At 46.4% G+C, this 21,092-nt stretch overlaps 1 protein-coding gene across 3 annotated transcripts in view; it reads right to left on the bottom strand.

Annotated features, from left to right (window-relative positions):
- LOC138581406 (E3 SUMO-protein ligase ZBED1-like) overlaps window positions 1–21,092 on the bottom strand; it is a 161,005-nt gene that overhangs the window by 57,606 nt on the left and 82,307 nt on the right. For all 3 annotated transcript variants that reach the window (XM_069652721.1, XM_069652719.1, XM_069652720.1), the window contains one exon: window positions 20,604–20,721. Coding sequence is in view for 2 of the 3 variants with exons in the window: in XM_069652719.1 (XP_069508820.1) it covers window positions 20,604–20,721 (118 nt within the window). In the remaining variant the exon portion in view is untranslated. The remainder of the gene's footprint in view (window positions 1–20,603; window positions 20,722–21,092) is intronic.

Below are 21,092 nucleotides of genomic sequence, written 5' to 3'. Positions count from 1 at the left end.
CCAGCAACAGAGGAGTCCGGCACCACGTGGGTGCTTACGCAGGAAACTCTGGGTGATTACCCAATTGTATAGACTACCATAACCAGAAGGCCCTGGGAAACGGCGAGAAGATGTCAAAGTGGTCATACAGGGGTCTCGTAAAATTCTCTGTACCATTGAAAGTCTTTGACCGACAAATGATTGTGAAAGAAAGGGAAATTAATCCTTTTAGGTGAATTGAGCGCTTGAACAGAATGTGGTAAAAGTTGGTAAAAGTGAACCTGGCGGAGGGATGACAACGAGACGGGACAAAGTCTAAATTCCCATAGTGAACTATCTGTAGAAGTTGGCGAGAGTGAACCCGGAAGAGGGAAGCCGACAATCGGGGGCGAAGCCTGAAGAACTGTTTAAAAAGATATTAAGACTTGAGAAAGTAACAGGAATTGGGAGACCAGGGAAAGTGAATGGTACCCCTTGTCAAGTGGGTCTGAGCCCAGTCGAGGGAGATCCAGGGCTGAAAAGTCCTCACCCAAAGTCCATTTGCAAAGGAACTTTTTGTTTGTTTGGTAGTTTTTGAATACATCAAGACCTCGAAAGGCAAGAGACTTTTTATTGAAAAGAGACTTAACCATCAAAGAACCTGATAGCTGGAACGGAACTGTCGGCCCGTGCTGAGAAAGCTCGAGCGTGTGCTGTGCTCCAGGGTCCCACCTTGTCCCGTGGGGAAGGGAGACCCCTGGCAATCACATCCGGATTTATTATTTGTGAACACTTCTTTCTTTATTGAACCCTTTTCCCACACTCTTTTTGTAATTAGTTGCAAGGAATTGGCAATAAGTTTTTCTTAGTATAGGCCCTTCTATTTTGACACAATGCCACAAGGATTGCCTTATTTTTTATTTGATGGTCGAAGCTTGCTCCCATCTTAGGTTTAGGTTAGGCGTTTTTCCACCCTGCATTTACAGTTTAATAAACACCCTTAAACTGTGATCAGTTATGTCTGTATTTACTGTTGCCACCATGAGTTCCTTACACTTAATGGGATCATCTTCTGCAACTCTTTGTCCTCTGAGCCTCCAGAACCTGCTTGATCCATTTCTTCCATCCTTCCAGAGCCATCTGTTCTGTTGCTTCCACTTCTGGCTCGTGGGTCCCACTACTGGGCCATCAGGGTCGTCGTTGGTCCTGGGTTCAAGTCACCGGATGACCAGAACCCGCATTTCTCCTGCAAAAGGTAAATACTTGCCATTCCTGTGCCAGATTTTCAAGACTGCCACCATTAATTCCTGCCTCTAATTACTGGGTTAGTTGGCTCTTCAAGATACTGCTAGGGGTTCCAGTGGTCTGTATTAGTTGAGTTCTGCAGGTCCCATGGTTTGCAATGCATTTGTATTGGCTCAAATCCAGCTCTGCATCTTTTCTCCCTGGGCTTTTGGGTCACAAACAAGGCACTGGATCTCGTAAAGAGGGTCTTCTCTTCTCTGGCATCCCCTGATCGGTTGCTGTTCTCATTCCACCTCTGGGGTAGAACTGGGACATACCTGGCTTTTCAGCACAGCCGAATTTGTTTTTTATTCGTATGGGGAACTTTAAATAATTGCCTGAAACTCCTCTGAAGTGACTTTTACGGGTTGGACATCAACATTATTTAATTTCTTGCCTCCTCAGGTCCCTGGAGTTTTGGAACTAAAGACTGGAATATTAGCTGGCACTCCTTCCTATGGAAATGTCTTGTTATTTTATTGCACCTGTGTCTACTTTTGTATCATCGTCTTTGCCAGGAGCGTAATGAGTCCTTGTGGCTAGTACTACATATGTAACCTAATCGTGCCTTTGAAGGGGCCCTGTGATATGATATATGCTATGGCATTTGTAACGCGCCTATACACAAGTGTTTCAAGGCGTGACGAGGCAAAGGAGGGGGAACAGAGAGAAGACAAAGACAACGATTTTACTAGGCAAGGTGACATTGAGATTGCGCAAGTGCAGGGGAGGGGGAAAGGGAAAAGTGCGCGGGGGGAAGGGGCAGTGCAATACATAAGATGAACAGTAGAATAAATAAAATAAAATAAATAACAATAGGTAAAACGTGCGGCCAGCAAGTGGCAAGTGCAGGGGTAAGTGCAGACATCAAGTGTCAAGAGCTGGTAGGGGACTGTAGGGATACAGAGGCAGCCCCCAAGTTCACTTGTTGTCCAGGAGGCAGTGCAGGTGTGCAACTGGCAGGGGAAGGGACCTGGGCCCGAGATCAGAGGGTAGCCATGTGACCAGTGCAGTTTCAGTCAGGAGTTCAGCAGGGGAGAGGAGGAGAGAAAGCTGAAGCAAAGAGGAAGGTCTTGAGGTGCTTCTGGAACGGAGATGGTTCTCCTCAAGTTTCAGAGAGACAGGCAGGCTGTTTCAGGGACTTGCCATAATATACGGATAAGTGATAATGATTTTGTAACACTTACGAGCATGCCAGTTTTCCAACATGCAGTTAGAATGACTATATAATAGGGACGGTCCCCCGATCCGATGGTCATAGTAAACACACGCATGACCTACAAGATTTGTAATCATGCACGTAAATATACGAAACAATGTCGGGACTTTGAACGCAAGGAGTAGTCCGTTTACCAATCACGGGAAAGGGACTCGCCGTAACATACAGACAAGTGATAGTGATTTTGTAATACTTACAAGCATGCCGGTGTTCCGACATGCGGTTAGAAATGATTGGGTCTTATAATAGGGAACGTTACCCAATTATCATTGTGCATAAGAGATCTTCCAAGAAGGATCAGTGATTACAAGTTGTTAAGAATGGGCGCGACTGTCACAGAAATCATTGGGACATACACAATGGATGATGGAGCCTGACAAGAAATGTTTTTTCATGTCTCCAGCGCTCGCAACAGTTTTGAAGAACCTTGTGTGCCAACAATACAAGCAAGCACATATGCCTGAGATTGATGCCTCAGAAAAAGTCAAAGTCAACATCTGACCAAATATCAGTAAGTACATTCTCATTTGGAACTGAAAGTCATAAAAATTAGACACTGATACTAAAGAAATAAATAGTAAGGATTTGTCCGAATTACAAGGGAACTCACGATACACCGTAAGAGACACTGAGAGAAGCTAACCTGGAAAAGATATGGGGCTGTTGTTCTAGCTAGAGTGAGTATATTAACAATGCCTTATAATAGCTTTTGCGATCGAGATCAAGATATCTGGACTGTAAATACTGGGTACGAGATAACCCAGTTTTTCTTTATCACATTGGAGGGACCACAAGAAATTGGTGGAGTCTGGAAACAGTCGGGATTTTTTTTCATTACACCTGTATCTCCCCATGAATGAAATGTGGAGGTTAGTCAGATGGGGTAATTACTTTTGAGAATTGCTATTGCAACACATTAAGTGTATTTTGAGAATGAGAGAGGATGACATAGAGAAACAGATGACATGAGTTTTATTTATTTTTGTAGTTGGTGTGGTTCACCCCAGTGTATGTGAAGCAGGACACAATTGGTACCTTGTTTTTTGTCCTGACGAAGGTTGCAACAACAGAAGGACACTATTAGTGATGTCCTGCCCTGACAACCGAAACATGTGTCGACCGCAAAATCTGTTGGACTATTGATATACAGATTGTGCCACCTATACTAAAGAAAGGGAACTAATATACTGTGTCAATCAACAATTGTGGAATGTGACGGATGATACGGTCATTTGTGTGTAAAGTTTAGACATAATGCTGGAAGGAGAGTATGAATGATGGGGAAAAGTATGTGAGCAGACTTTTGTACATTTTGTAGTTAACCGTGTGATCATATATTTTTTTTATTATAAAAAAACAATTTTGTAATAAAAGAGACACAAAGAATGTTTTGAAAGAAAATTAAGAGTTTATTGTCATCCTCTATACACTGGTCCATTGTGTTATATATTCCTCTGTTCCAGAGGGAGGCCCCAGCCGAAAATAGAGATCTACCCCCAACTCGTTGCTTGGAGAAGCGACTGACCCTGAGGGAGTTGGAGGCGGATGAGCAAAGAGCTCGAGAAGGAAGAGAGAGTTGAAGGTATTGAGGCTCCAGGCCCCAGAAGGCCTTGTGGACAATGCAGAGGGTTTTGAACTTAATCCTCAGAGCCACTGGGAGTCAGTGCAGAGATTTCAGTCCTGGAGAAATACGATCCCTGCGCTTGAGGCCTAGGACAAGTCTTGCAGTCCTGTTCTGGATGAGTTGCAGGAGGCAGAGAGTAGAAGCAGGCATATTTAGAAAGAGGCTGTTGCAGTAGTCCAGCCTAGAGAGAACCAAGGCTCTGGAGACAGTCAGCTTCTGGGGGAAGGAGAGGAAAGGAAGAATACTTCTGAGGAGGTGCAGCTGGTAGTGTGACTTCTTAGAGACGTCAGAGATGTGAGGAGAAGGAGAGTATGGAGTCAAAGATGATCCTGATGTTTTTAGCCTCACAGGTGGGAGCAGGAAGAGGGCCAAGAGAGGCCGGCCAGAGAGTGACAGGAAAAGAGGGAGCAGGTGTGCCGAGGAGGAGAATCTCAGTCTTACAAGCACACCACTCCTGGATAGCAGACAGAAAGTCAGAGATGAGAGAAGGAGAAGAGGTGGCAGAAGTAAGCCTGAAAATTAGCCGAGTGTCATCCGCATAGCACTGAAAGTTCGGGCAGAGAGCGGCAATGCAGTGGGCAAGAAGTGCCAGGTATTGGTTGAACAGCCAGGAAGAGAGGTTAGACCCCTGGGGAACACCACAGGTGGAGATAGAGGATAGGAAGGACCCAAGTTGGACCTGGGAGAGTCGAGCGCAGAGGAAAGAGGTCAGCCAAGCCAGGGCCTAATCGGTGATACCCAGGTTACCACGGAGAAGGTTGAGCAGGATGGCATGGTTGACCGTGTAAAAGGCAGAAGAGAGATCAAGTAAGATGAGGACACAGGGGTTATTGGAATCGAGGTTGGAGAGCAGGTCTTCACGGATGTTCACAAGAGCAGTTTCCGTGCTTCTGGAAGCTCTGAAGCCAGACTGATGGTCATGGAGACAACCAACCGATTCAGTGTGAAGATTGAGCTGGGAGATGGGCAGCTTTTCCATGAGTTTGCCCAGGAAAGGGGTGATGGAGAGTGGGCAGTAGTTAGCTGGGCAGAAGGGGTCAGCTGAGGGATCCTTAAGAAGAGGGTGCACAAGGGAGTGCTTCAGGTGGGGAAGGGAAGACTCCAGTGGCGAAGGAGTGGTTGCAGAAGTCAGCCAAAGCAGTAGCCAGGGTGTCAATGTGGTCCTTGATGGTTTTAGAGGAACAAGGAAGAACCTGTTTTGATGGGACTTTCATAGATCAGACTTGTCTAGAAACCTTGTCTGGGGAGAACAGGAGAAAGGCAGAGGAGGAGGGAGGAGAGGTGGCCACAGAAGGGCCAGAGGAAGAGCAGGGAGTAGAGGGAGGAGGAGGAGAGGAAGAGAGAGAGGACAGGATGTCCTGAGTTTTAGAGATGAAGTGAGAAGCCAGGGCAGTGCAGAAGGCCTGGGAGGGGACAGGAGAGGTAGAGACTGCAGAAGGATTGGCCAGCTCCTTGCAGATTTTAAAAAAGTTTGGCCGAGTTGTTGGATGCCGCAGAGACGCAGGCTTGGATGAGGGCTCTCTTCTTGGTGCGGACAGAGAGCCGGTATTGACTTTGGAGCAGGCGGCAGGCCAGTTTGTCTGAGGATGTACAGGAAGCATGCCATTTCTTCTAAGCCACCCTGCACTTGTGTTTAAGGGTGACGAGGTCTGAGTCGTACCAGGAGTTGCACTTGGCTTTAGGCTTCAAGCGGATCCTCATGACATGGGCAAGAACATCTAGAGTATCAGATAGAGCAGAGTGGAGCATAGAAGGGCTGTGTCAGGATGAGAGTCAGCCGAAGGGTTGGGCGGGGTTGAGAAAGTGGCGGCGAAGGACTCAACTGACACACGCTTCATGGGTCGGATAACCGAGAAGGTAGGTGGCAGTGCTGGAGTTGGCTTGGCCTGAGGGGTGGAGAGAGTGAGCTGGGAGGAAAGGAGAAAGTGATCACTCCAGGAGAGAGGAGTGGTGAGAGGGATAGAAAGGGGAAGGTCTGTACAGATCAGAGCATCCAGAGTGTACCCTGCAGATTGAGTCGGGCCAAAGAGGAGGATAAAGAGTAAGAGAGAGTTGCAGAGGTCACAAAAGAGTCCAGAGGAAGGACAGGAAGCATCCAGGTGGATGTTAAAGTCTCCAAGAAGGAGGAGTTGAGTGGTCGAGACCAGGAGGGAAGAGGAGAGGTCCGCCCACTCAGAGAGGAAGGAGATCTGACCAGGTGGCCGATAGATGGTAGCCACAGTAAGGGAATGGCTAGGAGAGAGAGAGAGAGCCAGCAGATGAAGCATTCAAAAGAGGAGTAGGCCTGGGTAGGAATGACAGAGGCAGGAATGCACTCAGGGAAGATCAGGCCTATATCCCCTTCAGGGCAATTGGACCTGAGCACGGAGAGGATCTTGTAGCCGTCAGGGAGGAGAGTGTCAAAGCTCGTTGCAGAGCTGGCAGTGAACCATGTCTCGGTGAGACAGAGGACATTGAGGTGAAGTTCTTCAAGGAGGCGGCAGATGTCAGAGGAGCGTTTGACAGCAAGTGGCAATATGGAGAAGATTGCCATTCTTGAAAGACTTCCAGGCAGGGGTACAAATCATAAGTACGTCCTGCAGTGGTGTAGAAGAAGCCTGAGGGGGGGAGTGTCAAGGGGATCCCCCCTTCTCACCTGGGTCCGTTCTTTGCTGGAGTCCTTGGCCGCTGCCTTCTTGCGGACGGACCTGGTTTTGAACAAGGCTGCCCGAGTCTCTTCCGACTCCAGAGTGCGTTCAGTTTCCGGGACGCGGATCCAGAAATCCGGGGAACTAGGAAAGGTGCAACTAGCACACAAATCCAGGAAATGGAGGAAAGGAAGGGGCAAGGAACGGGTAGATAGACAGGTACAAGGAAACAATAACGCGAGCTACGGGACACACGTCGGATCGCTACTTTGCAATAGCATTGAGACGCGCGGAGCCAGGGAAGGCGTGGTCTATTAATAGAATATGTTACGTCCAGCGTTTGGCGCGAGAAAGGGGTTTCACGCTGGACGACCATGTTGGGAGTATTATAGAGTGTACGCCCCGTTGTGACAAGGACCAGGAAGTCCAAAAGGGACGTGTTCTGTAGTTCATGACAGGGAGAAGAGGAAGGAGGAGAGGGCAAGGTAGCCAATGTGGAGAGAGCAGGGGGAGGCAAGGAAGCCGTGGAGGGGAGAAAGTGGACAGCAGGAGAAGAAAGGAAATTGATGAGGCACGGGAAGCATCTATCAAAGAGGAGAAGGTTGGCCTGAGGGCCTTGGACCAAGATGGTACCATTCAAGTAAACATTAATGATGACCTTAGAGGAGTGGAAGAAGGCCAGGAGAGCCTCCCACCGGGTGCCACCATTAATGGGAGAAGGAGAGAAAGGAGAAAGCAATGAGACCATCGATAGGGAGGCCTGGGTTGGAGACCAGGATGTCCTTTTTAAACTTCTTCCTACCAGATTTAGTGAGGAGAGCAGGATAGTCGATAGAGAACCAGTTAGAAAATATAGGAGAGACAGAGAGCACCATAGAGTAGGTGGGGAGAGGAGAGGAGAGAAGAGAAGAGGAAAGGGGGCAGGAGGGGGTGGAGGCGGGGAGAACACTAGGGAAGGACACAAGGGAGGGGCTGATGAGACAGAGAGAGACGAGACAAGTAGACAAATGGACAAAATGACAAGAGCTCAGACAATAGTAGAACAGTTGCTAGATAAACGCTTTGCTAAGAAGGCAAAACCAAAGGCAACACTACTTTCTCAGTGCAATATAGGTACGGGAGAAAAACACACCTAGGTCTGAGAGAGTCCTGTATAGTGGGAGAAAGGCCTAGGTCTCAAAATGCAGTTTAAATACTTTCACAATGCAGTTTAAACGCAGGAGAAAAACACACCTAGGTCCAAGAGTCCTGTATAATGGGAGAAAGGCCTAGATATCACAATGCAATATGGTTTTGGTTATTAAAGTTCAACCCTTTTCTCACTGTAGTGCCATAAAGAATTATTGTTTAGCGTGCATTTGTATCAAACATATTACTATATGCTAGAGGGTTAGGAATACTGAAATTCCATATTTGGCATCTTGGGTCCTAATAATTATTAAGTGCACACAATGTTTTACTGGATCTAGAGTTTCCTTGTCTTCCCCTCCACAACCTCCTTAGATTATATATGCAGTGCCCATCACCAGTTAATGCACTTACTTGTTAGCAGTAGGGGTGGATTGGGTTTAACTGACCTTAGCTATTTTTTTTAGTTTGGGCTACTCGGTGTCGCTTGCTACACCTATAAAGCCCAAACTATTACATTTATGTACAGATTCATGTACACGGGAGGATTGGCATTGGAGAGGGGTACAACGAAATTACATTTGAGGAGGGATACACTATTTGGTTATGAGCCCACCCATTCCTGCCCATAGCCATGCTAATCCCTATGGGTAATCCCACCCCTTCCTGCCTTTCCCCGGACGGGCTCTCTTTTCTCTTTCTAATCTTGTATGCGAGTTAGCCAAGGTCGGGGACATCACCAGCACATTGCAGCTTTCTGTTCGCGTGCACCTGTTTTCTTTTTCTTTGCGGGATCACCCCGGAATATTCGCTCCGACCCTTGGCAGTAACGCTAAAATCTCCCGTTCACTGGCGCATTACTAGTAACGCCAATAGGTAGCTATGGAGATTCGTTGGGCAGGTTTTCTCAATCCCGCTTCATCAACAAAATGATGTGTCTGGGTGAGCCCCGCTCAGGGTGAAGGAGCGCACAAACGGTACAAAAGAATATCAGGATGCTTGTGCATGCATTAGCAGTCTGCCAAGCCTGTGGCAGCCCGGAACCTTTTATTCACTTTCCAGCGTGGTGAAGCCACACTCGGCACCCTGCTCATGTACAACACCTCAATGCTCACATGGCACTCAACTTTGCGACACAAAACACTGCGCATCAGGCTGTGCCTAAGAATGCCCTACAACTCTGGAATGCCGACAACGGGGCACACGTGTGCTGTTTGCCACTTGCCTGTGCTGCGTCCTCACGTTGTGCAACACAAGCTGGACAGTTACACATTTCTTTACAGTTTAAACAACTGCCAGTAAGATAGTTCAATGAGTTAAGAGCTTGCTGTTGCAATATGCTGTGGTATGCATCTCACAAGTTCACATCCCAGCAAAGTTGACTCAGCCATTCTGAAGTCAATAAAAAGGAGTACCAATTTTGGTTGGATAATAATAAGAGTGTCTTTCATCATCACCAGTGCTCAAACACAATGGCTAATCCCCCTCACTAACGTGAGATGGGGTTTATATTCTATTAAAGACAATGAGGGGAGTATTATGCATGAATTATTTACTTCTGACAGCACAGCACCAAACTGAAACAGTATAAGAGAAATCCAAGGGAATAATCGCAATCGAACATGGAGGCCAGGTCATGCCCTATAGGTAACCTATAGGCAGAGACCCACCCCCATATAATTATTTTCCTCCAATCCCAACTCCTCTTCTGCAGCTGCATCACGCTAGACACCAACCCTTAAGATTAAATGCTGTAGCGCGTAGACACGATCCATGACCAACTCTGAGGATCTCGTACATCATGGCATCTCGGTACCATGAAAGCATCCTCTTGACTGGATCACCTCACCCCGAAGCTGTATGTAAAAGAAATGAAAAGGGTGGGTGGGTGCTATAATACTCGCCTCCTTATCTTGAATAGAATTTAAACCCCCTCTAACGTTAGTGAGGGGGATTAACTATTCTATGTCAAGACAGGAGGCTTCATATTATGCATATTTAAAGCCCTTGCATCACATTAATTGCAACATGATTAATACATTTGTGGTAAAATGTTTTGAACGTGGACTCTCTGGACCAATCAGCTGCTTTCAATATATGCTCCAGACTGTCAGGACTCTGAGTAATGGCACACCTAACCTGCACCATATACGTCCTAATCCTGTGTTGCACACTGATACCCATCGCCATGTGAAGTTTGCTCACTGTGGTTCTTCTTTACGCTCCGTACCCTCTTTTCCAAGGGCCCGCTTTTGGAAATGTGGTAGTGACAGTAGGCGTCTCAGTTGGAGGTTGCCTTGGAACAGTCCACCCAGTGCTTCTGATTTTTAAATCACAGCTACCTTGTTTCTTGATATTGGACTATGAACCAATTGTTGCCAGACCTTGCCTGTTGTACCGGAATTGCTTTTGTCCTCTCCTCTGCTTTGATCTTCAATTTTCAGGGTAACGATCTTCATCTGGATTACGGACATCCTTTGCCTCTAGACTTGGTATCCTGTTTCCTGCACGGGTATGACCCGGACTGCATTCTTGGACCGCCCAGCTTATCGTCTGACTGATACTTCTGCTGAAGTGCTGTTGAATCCATTATAGCCGAATTCACTTCTCCCTGCCTTGCAAGAATCCATTGTCATTAACTCTCACAGAATCCGCGGACAGACTAGAGACTGCCAAATAGAGTGTGCATTGCCATTAGGCATCCTCGTTTTGTCGGTGCAGGTGGCTATCTGGGACTTGAGACTGTTGCCACTCCCATTTCTAGGCATCCTCGTGCCGTCGTGATAGTCTGTTGGTTCTGGATTTGCCCCCCTTCTTTTACGACTGCTGAGGAAACTTGGATTTCTTCATCATTTAGTAATCCCGCACATCACACATGGTAAGCTCCCTAACATAGTGTCCAGCTTTGACTCAAGCCATTGTTTTCTTGTCTAACAATATTGTACCATGTTTTGTAGGTGTTTCTACATGTGAGGGAGGTTAGAAGACATTCTTTCATTACACGTCAGACAGCCACCTAAAATAAGGTTAGCAAGACTTGAGAGATTGTTTGTCCACCCTGCAAAAGTTGGAAATACATTCCATTTATGGTGTTCTTTTCCTTTGCAGTTTATGGTGTTTCGTGCTATGTCCCATCTTCCGATTAATTGATCCATCTGCATGTCGTAATTCATCCAGAGGGATACATTGGTAGGAAGAACTCTTCGGGTACGCTACGAGTTAAACTACCTTGGATTCTGACACAGACTACCCCCCAGGAAAGCGGCTTTAGAGGTCATAGCCCCCCCTAACCGAATGGGGACCAAAAGAGGAAGTGACAACCCCCGCTTCCTTCATAATCCACCTAACTCACCTGGCTAACGTGGCTGGGGACACCGGTTTGTGAGGTCTCCTATAGGAAATGAGCAGCTGAGAGGTATTAGGAGGCCGAAGCCCCTCTGTCTTTAACTCAAAACATTGTACCACACACAATTTTGGATCTTCTGGAAAAGCAGGATAAGAAATGGAGGAAATCAGACACTTAGTTCTCCTGGAAACAAAGAAAGTAATCCCTTGTGGGGTGAACACTTTGTTCTCAACATCCAATGCCCTGATATCTGAAACCCTCTTAGTGGAAATAAGGCATAACAACATGGCTAACTTGGAGAAAAGTTGCTGCAAAGTCAATTCATCATTATGAGGCCAAGAGTGAAACAAATCTAGCACCATATTAACATCCCATAAAACAGAATACTTAGCCTTAACAGGAACCTTGATGCAAATATATTTGTGGGCCTTGTGCACTAAGAAGTGCCTACCCACTGGTTCCCCTTTTACCAACACATGCCCAGCTGAAATGGCTGACCTGAAACCATTGACAGTTCTGTATGCCTTGCCCTCCTTAAATAATTCCACTAGGAAATTAACCACTTCTACTGGAGGGGATTGAAGTGTTGAGCCACACACCAGCTAACCCAGCTGTTCCATTCTGAAGAGTACCCCGATTTGGTAGAAGCTGCCCAGGAATCCTTGATGATACAGATAGAGTCCTGCGAGAGCCCCTGGAAGCACCAGGAAGAGCTGAAACCTTCCAAACCATAAGGCAGAGATTCCCCTGAAGGACCAGCTTGTGTGGGAGACCTGACGGGTCATTTAGGAGCCGAGGGTGGAGAGGGAGCAGACGAGGAATATCCACCGCCAACTCCAACAGGGCTGGCAACCACACCCGAGTGGGCCAAAATGGGGTCCCCAACACCTGCGTTGCAGCCTGTCTGTGCACTTGAACTAGGACCCTGGATATCATGGCAAATGGGGCAAAGGCGTAGGAAAGGGGACCCGACCAATCCTGGAGGAAGGTGTTGGTTGCTAACGCACTGAGATCTGGTCTCCAACTGTAGAAACTGAGAACCTGACAGTTGAGTCTCGAGGCAAGAAGTCCACTTGAATCAGACCCCAGAGAGACAAGATCTTTGCAAATATAGCCCTGTCCAACATCCAGTCGCTCCTGTCCAGTAGATGTCTGGAATTCCAGTCTGATACTGCATTGTTGACCCTTGGAAGATACTCCGCCTTCAACAAAATGTCCCTGTCTAAGCAAAAATGACAGAACTCCCTTGTCAAATCTGCTAGGGTCTTGGACCGAGTTCCCCCCAGATGGTTTATGTATCGAACTGCTGAAATATTGTCCATCCGAAGAAGGATGCAACAATTCCCCTGATCCTTGAGAAGACACTTGACTGCAAAAGGAGCCTACTAACACTTCAGACAGTTGATATGCAGCCTCTTTTCTAAACTCGACCACTTTCCGCCCGTGGACACCTGTCCTATCCTGGCACCCCAGCCCGCTCTGCTGGCATTGACTCCAAAATGACATCCGGAGAGGGCCCAAAAATCGCTCTTCCATTCCAGGCATCAAAGTGTCTGAGCAACCAAAGGAGTTCCGACTTGGCCTCGAGAGACAGAACCACTACCTGAGAGTAAGATAGACTCCTGTGAAGATGCTTCCCTTGAGGCGTTGTAATGCCCTAAAATGGAGGAGAGCCAGAAATATGGCTTGAATGGAGGCCGACAACATCTCCACAACCCTGGCTAGCTGTCTGAGGGAGACCCTCATTTTCTTGAGGAGGAGGCAGATTTCCTTCCGTATTTTGGAGAGTCTGCAGACTGGAAGGGGAAGGATGCACTGCTAGGAATGTATATTGAAGCCCAGAAATTGGATACATTGCCTAGGCAGGAATATGGACTTATTTGCATTTATAACAAAGCCTATTGCTTGGAACAGAGAAATTGTTAAACCCAGAGGAGTCTGAAGAATCTGAAAACTCTGAGCCAGAAGGAGCATGTCGTCCAGGTAAATTATTATACATACTAAAGGTAAATTATTATACCAATCCCTTTGGACCTGAGGTGAGCCATCTCCGGCTTCATTAGTTTGGTGAAGCACCAGGGGGCTGACGAGAGGCCAGACGGAAGGGAGGCAAACTGCCAAGTGCGAGATCCCAATTGGAACTGTAGAAACTCCTGATGGGGAGAAAAGACTGGCACTACCAAGTATGCATCCTTGAGGTCTATCTTCACCATCCAATCTGCCGGCAGAAGGGTGTCCCTGAGGAGATGAATTCCTTCCATCTTGAAGTGGTGATACACTACAAATTAGTTGAGGGCTCGCAAGTTTATGACTGGGCGAAAAACCTCCTCGGGCTTCGGGACTAGAAATATTGTGCTCAGGAACTGGGAGACTCTGAAGGAAGCTGGAACTACTGTCCCCTTGAAAATGAGGTCCGGACCTCTGCATCTATTAACTTCTGCTTGTCCTTGTCGAGCACAAGGGGAAGGGGAAGGGAGAGCTGACAAGGAGTTGAAATAAAACCCGATTTGAAAACCCCCTCATCGTTTGCAACACCCAGGGATCGGATGGGAGTGCCTCCCACTGGGGGAAAAACCTGGCCAACCCGCCCCCTAAACCTTTGAGGGAAGAAACATTTAAAACATGTGGCATTACCTGGAGCTGTCCTTGCTCTACCAGTACCTATGCCGGCACGTCCTCACCAGTGGAACCCCCTCTGGATGGGATCCCCGAGCAGGGGAGGAATTGTGTGCACCTCTGGATGCATACTGTCGGGGACGGTTAGAGCCCTGGGGGAAACGGCCAGAGGAGCGGGCTCTACCTCTTACCTAAACCTTTATGTTGACCTGAGCCTTATCCAAGGCTGTGAAAGTGTGTATATAGGCTGACAGATCATTGATAAATCGTTCACCAAACTGCTTCGCCTTCCGCCATATCCGCTAGCTTGGAGTCAAGGCGCATAAGGAGAGACTTAAGGCGTTCCTTAGAAATGGCAGCGTTGGCATTGTGGAGCAGGCACACCGCACTATGTATGCAGCCCCGGAGGGCTTGCACATCGACAGGGGAATTGGAAAGAGCAGCCTCTTCTGCCAACTCAAAAATCTGCATCACAGGCCCTAACACCTCCAACAACTTGTCCTGGCAGCTCCTCCAGGCTTTATCAACGCCCTTATTTGGGTCTTTCTCCTTCTGGGACAAAAATGAGACCATGGACTTGTCAGTGTCCGGGGTAAGGGCCACTTTGTCTGGGACCACTGGCCTGGGACACTCAGAACATAGCTTGTTCCTGTCCTCTCTGGGTAAACGGCGTCCAACCCAATGGTTCAAGAAGGCAGACACAGTATCCGAGGGGGTGCCACTCTGCTGACCTCAGATGTTGAATAAGAGACAAGTCAAAAAATGGAACCCCACTAAAATCTAACAATGGACCTTGGGATGGACCTAGGGGGTCTCCCTTGTTCTTACTTCTCTTAGGAAGTCAGAATCCTATGAACTGTCCTCCGACGATATGGGAGCCGAAAGGGCACTTACGGCAAGCTGTGAATTACCCAGCCAGGTGGGAACTGAAGGGAACCCTCCAATGTACGCTTTTCACCCCTTACCGGAGGGGGCACTTGACTTGGCGAGCTAGACAGACAGAGTTGTCCTGTCAAATGTTAAGATTTTTTGGCACACTTAAGGGGTACATGTACTGGCCTCTCAGAACCCTCAGACGAAGGGTGATAATCAGAGATTTTATTTATAAGCCTATCAAAGGCTGAGGCCGGCGTAGAATTAAAGTCCTGAAGGGCAGAGTCTAGGGACGTTTCAATCAGCTGAGCCACAGAAGGCTGGGAAGGAAGGGACGACTCCCATGAAGCCCTGCTGCTAACATCATCATCCCCCAACCTCTCCCTTTTCTTGGAAGGTCTCACTTGGGTACTGGCATTGGCTGAAGAGGGACCCTCACATCCTCTATTAGCCATAACAGAATCAGTATACAATTACGGAAAGGAATGGGAAATAAATAAGCAAATGTAATCCTAATTGAAAAACAAAACACCTTTAACAGAAAGGTTGTGAAGCCCAGCCCAGCAGGCAAGGGTTAATAATGTTGTGAATAACCGTTCAGACGCAGGACTGGTGCTGACAGGAAAAACGCAGAGCAGGCGAAATTACCACAGCTGCTCACCCCAGCAGGGTTTATCAAGAGCAGCACGTGAGGGAAAAGAAGCCTCGCAAAGCAAAGCACAGGCGAGGCCTGAAGCCAAGCAGGCGTTTAGTAAATAGAATGCCACGTGTGCAGCGTGGGCGGGCAGCCCACGCAGGGAAAGCTTCCCCAAGCGAGGGATAGCTCAGCCCCCGTCCACACACAACAAGCAGGCCCACACGCGTGGGGCCTGGAACAAACTGGAGCAGTCCACACCCGGAGGCGGAGCTCACACCGTGTGCGACCACTGCTTGCTGAAGTAAGAATAATGCGGCGGTCGCATACGAAGCGGGATACTTAAAATAATAAAACACAAGTTTGACCAATTAGGGAAATAAGGAAAGCCTCTACACTAAAAGACAACCCTAACAGTGACCGTGTCACTTGCACAGTACAATGAAGTCTTTAATAAGCTGAATACACAGCGATACAAAGTATCCAAAAGCACTGACAAAAAAACTACTGACTCGCAACAAAGTACACAAGAAAGGAGTGACTTAGCTTGTGGCATCAACAGCAAAGAAAGAGAAGTTGGGATTTGAGGAAAGGACTTAAATGTGGGTGGACCTCTGCCTGTTTGTTACCTATCAGGCATGACCTGGCCTCCATGTTGATTTGGGATTATTCCCTTGGATTTCTCTTATACTGTTTCAGTTTTCAGTTCAACAAACTTATTTATTTGTTAAAGTTTTTTCTTTGCTGCTGTGCTGTCAGAAGTAAAGAATTCATGCATAATTTGAAGCCTCCTGTCTTGACATAGAATCATCATTACCCCACCTCTGCAGCATCGTAATCATAGTTACCAATACTTGTAAAGTTTATACCCTGTTCAATCGAAACATCATGCATGTCCTTTCGAGGTGCCTATTAGGGAATCTTCGTATGGTGTATTCCTGCTCTTGCATTAGAGAGGGGGAACGTTTTTGCATGCTCCTCAAATATTTTCGTCTCTCTTAAGTAGACCACATTTTCAAGCAAGCTGTGCATTGACGCTTTCTTTTTATAAAATTCTAATAATTTCTTGCTCAGATGAAGACTGATCTATATTAACTTCAACCCCTTTTTAAGAATGAATTATTTGAATCCACAAAGCCAGTATGGCCTGTTTTTGTCCTCCAATATTGCAAGTGTTCGTGTAATTTCATTATATTTGTAAAGAGGGAAACCGACAAATATTTAGGCCTATGTTGACCTGTCCAGTGACACCTAGTGACTGCAGTACTTGCTTCCAACCCAGTGACCTGCATCAACATGTCCTGTTGCTTCCCTCCAATTGCAGTGCCCTATCAACGCACACTTACACACCTCTAGTCCTAATGATTCGGAGAGGGAGAGACGCCTGCGTTAATAAAATGATGAAGCTTTTACTTTCAAAACAGGATAAGATTTGGCTGCTAATTCAGTGCATAGATGATGGGGTGTACTGTCTGCATGGGGGGTGCTGCTCTTGGGACAGTGTGTCTTGGATGTGACTGGAAACTCATTTGCCCTTGAGGAACGTCCTTTGTGTACAGCCATGACTGCCTTTCAGCCACATCTTTGTACATACGAGCAGTGTGGATGCAGGGGTGAGGCGGCCTGGATACTTTGCTGGATGGGTTGTATGCAGTGCTCATCTTCCGCTAATACTATTTTCATATGGCTTTTGCCCTTGGTTTGCTATCTCGTAGTATTATAAATAACCAGTGTTGATACTAGCCGCTTAATAATACTTAAATGGGCAAGCTTGGTGTACGAAAGGCTCTGTCTGCTCTATTGGGGACTTAGACTTTCATGTTGAGCTGCAAGCAGCAAGTGTCTAACTTGCTGAGCCAGCTGACCAGATGCTTATAGGGTCTGTTCCTTTTTAGTTTGGGCTACGTGCCACCTATAAGCCAACACTATTGCATTAGTACAGATAGGGAGAAATGGCATATGAGGAGGGACTGCCCATGGACATGCTAATCCCTATTAGACGCCCACAAAGGCCCAAACTGTTGGCATTGCAAATGCTTGTTTACACATCTACTTGTTCCATCATGTGCTAATAAAGAGGGTTTTTTTCAGTATGCCACTGTTGGGTCTTTTCTTTGGTGAACTGTGAGCTTGGTGAGTGGGGACAGCTCAGGGGCAACGAGTTTGTCTTGGAAGCAAGACAACGCAGAGCAACACAGGTTCGAATCTCGATCCCACGCTTAGGGACCAATCTCTGGTATTAAGCGCGTTATTAAAGAACAATTGTAAATTATATTAGCTGAACTTTAATACCAGCTTTCCGTCCTCCTCGAGTTAAGCTTGACTGCTCTATCATAACTACCACTTTAGAGAGGCTTGTCTAACCCTTTGTTTGGACAACTGTTCCACCATTAGGGAAGATTGTTGCACATCCCTCCCCAGAGTGCAGTGTACAATTCTGCCCAACAGTCACTGCCAAACTTTGAGCCAGACAAATGAAAACCTAATTTCAGATTGATCACCACAGTATGTTCCACTATAGCAGCCTTTAAACAGCCATTATCCGCTTTTAGGCACTGCACACCTAAGTAGACAAACTGGAGGGTCTGATCTTTGTAGTACACAATTTATGGGGCATCAGTACCAGTCAGAATTGATGGGGCATCCAGACCCTTCTTGGTCCATGGAAACAGGTGACCCTTCGGAGGCCTGCCTCTGGACTAAAACAGAGAGGTGCCCAAAGTCACTCGCTTTGGGAGCCCTTACCTGCAAGCAACAGGCTGAAAAAACAAACAAAAGGAAAAGAAACTTAATTTAAGGACACTCCCACCTAGTCTGACCACTGCGACACAAATCAAGCAAAGACTATAAATATTGCAACACAGGAAGAGTGCAACTTCCTTCCTCTCCCTTACTGAATCCATTTGATACTGATGTTCAGTCTCTTGCTAGGCTGGATTCAATGAATTCGGATTGCTTGAAAAACTTCCACCCATCTACCTACAAGGCAGACACGTTGGAAACGGTAAGGAAACCTGCAAAGTCAATAACCTTCTCCAAGGTGCCACTGCAAATGGCTAATAAGAAGGTAAAAGGTAAATGCCGCACCTTCTGGTACCTCCTCTTTGATGCGCCTAGCCACATCCCACCATACTCTACTGCCAGACTGCCAACGACGCAGGGGACTGTCATGATGAGCACAGCACCCAACATCAGATACTGGATTTCGAATCTTGACAGCAGTGAAAAGGTCCTGTAGCTGTAATCTGGAAGATGCTTACTGGAAGAATTCCAATAGGCCACAGAATACAAGCCACTTCAAATCTCACATCAAACAAGAATTCGAGACACTTTCCTTTTTAATGGCCGTTTCCTCTATTGCAGGGATGGTAATCCTGATTCTACTCTTCAGCCGATTTAGAATAACGACTATGTGACAACAAAAACAGACAGAACGGTAGAGGGTGCAAATCGAAGGTAAGTACCTGCCAGCAAGTAATTGATTTCTGAATATTCTCAATAGTAGCAACCATTTGATATTAGACAGTCCAGAAGAATAAGTAGAACATTTGCCCCGACCCACATGACCCTCATGGCATCAGGGGGAGCATAAACAAGTAAATATAAACGCAGATCACACATGCGGTTGTGGGTTGAACCAAAACCATTTTCTTATACCACATATCCCACTTTTGTCCCTAGTAATAGCTGAGAAAAGAAAAATGACTAATAGCTAGTAATAAGCTATAGTTCACTAACATGGCAGTATTTGTGCTCAGTTAACAAATTCTAGAAAATGGCCACTTTATCTGATAGGAGTCTGAACAAACAGAGCAAAGGCATTATGCACATTTGGAGATTCCATGCAGGGTTACCACTTGCCTCCAAATCCTACCCTCCCTCAACTTACTTACCGCGCTACTGTATAAAATGCCAAGGCCAATGCTGGGACCCTCCCGTTGTAAAGCGCCCCGCTGCCCTCGAGCTATGAAATGAAAGAAAATCCACTTGCAAAAGCAGGTGTTTATAGTGAGATCGGAGAACACATGACCTACAACATACAACTACTGGCAGAAATGGAGTGGAAAGCTTTGGCGTAAAGCACTTAATAAATGCAAAATAAAATACAAATACAAAAAAAGTGGAAAGAAAGCTCAAGAAAGAAGAAACAAAGAAAAAAAACAAGGACAAAACGTGTTTCGTCCTTTTTTCTTTCCCTTACAACTCATTACCCAAACCCCTTTCAAGCCTTCTTCTATCATTTTCTGAAGGCAATCCACTAAGTTATAAAACGGAGGGAGCACATGTTAATTACGTATTGAAAAAGGCCGCATTTGTTGTTCAGCTGTGCTAAATTATGCTCGAGATATAACACAGTTTAACAGCAGGAAGGATCCCCAAGTCCATCTGCTCTGCACATGTACTGCCTGTTCTTACACACTGATCCTATATGGTGCAGTAGTAAAGCATCAATCAGTATTTTTTATTTGCAACTATGCACCACTGAAACTAATTGGTCTATATGTTTTGTAAAGGTCATGAGCAACATGCGGGTTCCACAGAAGTGGCATGTCGGCTGTCTTCAATGGGTTAGTTTTGCCCTTTAGTGCAGAGCCCTAATATGTACAGTATACCTTCCCTTTTCTGATCATTGAAGAGGTCAATGTACCAAACTGTACATTAAACCTGGACTGTTCGGTGGCCACAGGTTTGGGACATTTGTACATTTTGTTTTTTAGAATATTTTGAAAGTATAAACACAGTTGTGCAATGGCAAACTCATACATACATTCTGAAATCTTGGGCAGAATTTGTACTTTATCCAGATAAAGGTCCCTGTTAGGAATTGAGGCCTTCACTTGTATAACCTGTCCCCTACCCTTACTACACTACTTGCGTCTTCACCCCTTAGCTACCCCTCACGGGACTTCCGGTTTGCTTGCTACATTGCCTAGCTCCTTGGCACCATCCTAAACTCTATAATCCCGAGGGATCGGAATTTAATTAGGTTTGTAAAATCTGACCAGATGTATAGATCAGTGGTACCTCATTCAGAATTAGCAAATGCGTGTGTAGGTGTGGTATGTGTTGTACATTGTATGTATACATCTATACACTTTTATATGATTGCTTCGATCTGACAGTATTGCTCAGTGGGAGCAAAGAAAACATTTAAAAGGGAACTGGTTTCTTAAGGTACTGCACGTGCCCTCACGGGAAGCAACCTACATCACTCAAGCAGCAGGAGGTAAGGGAAATGCTCCATGTTAGCTGCTCCCTAGCCTCTAGCCATTCACATTTCAAACCAGGCTTACCCTGAGGCGTGCTACTTCCATCACTTCCTTCGGTGTCACTGGAAGACTGCTGCTGATCATCTTCTGCAAACTCTTCCTCCTCTTCTTTCACAACCACCCGGAGTAACGAAGGTGGGACCTGAAATTACAGACACCACAATTAGTTCCTTCCACTCCCGACTTCTAATTGACTGTAGCACTGATTTTCAGCATTACACACGAACACATTTTCCATTAATCCCATTTTTAACCTCTAGCTAGGTTTTCTCAGATGTCTACACGTAAATCCTGCTGTTTGTTCCATAAGGGTATCTGCACCTGTGGCTACTGTACGGGTGCAGAATAAAGGCTCGGAAACAATGGTGGCATGTTTGTGGGCAGACACTTATTTTATATGAAAAAGGGTTGGAAAAATGCCTCCCTGGCCCTAAAACTAATAGGGGTTTCTCTGCCTCTAAGAAAACTGAGGAAATTGTCAGAATGTCCAAAACTATAAAGTCTGTCATTGTT

This window comes from Ambystoma mexicanum, chromosome 3p, assembly GCF_040938575.1.
Source record: "Ambystoma mexicanum isolate Mex_15411 chromosome 3p, UKY_AmexF1_1, whole genome shotgun sequence".
NCBI lineage: Eukaryota > Metazoa > Chordata > Amphibia > Caudata > Ambystomatidae > Ambystoma > Ambystoma mexicanum.
Note: the sequence above shows the minus strand (reverse complement) of the source record. Positions and strands in the feature narration are given on the sequence as shown.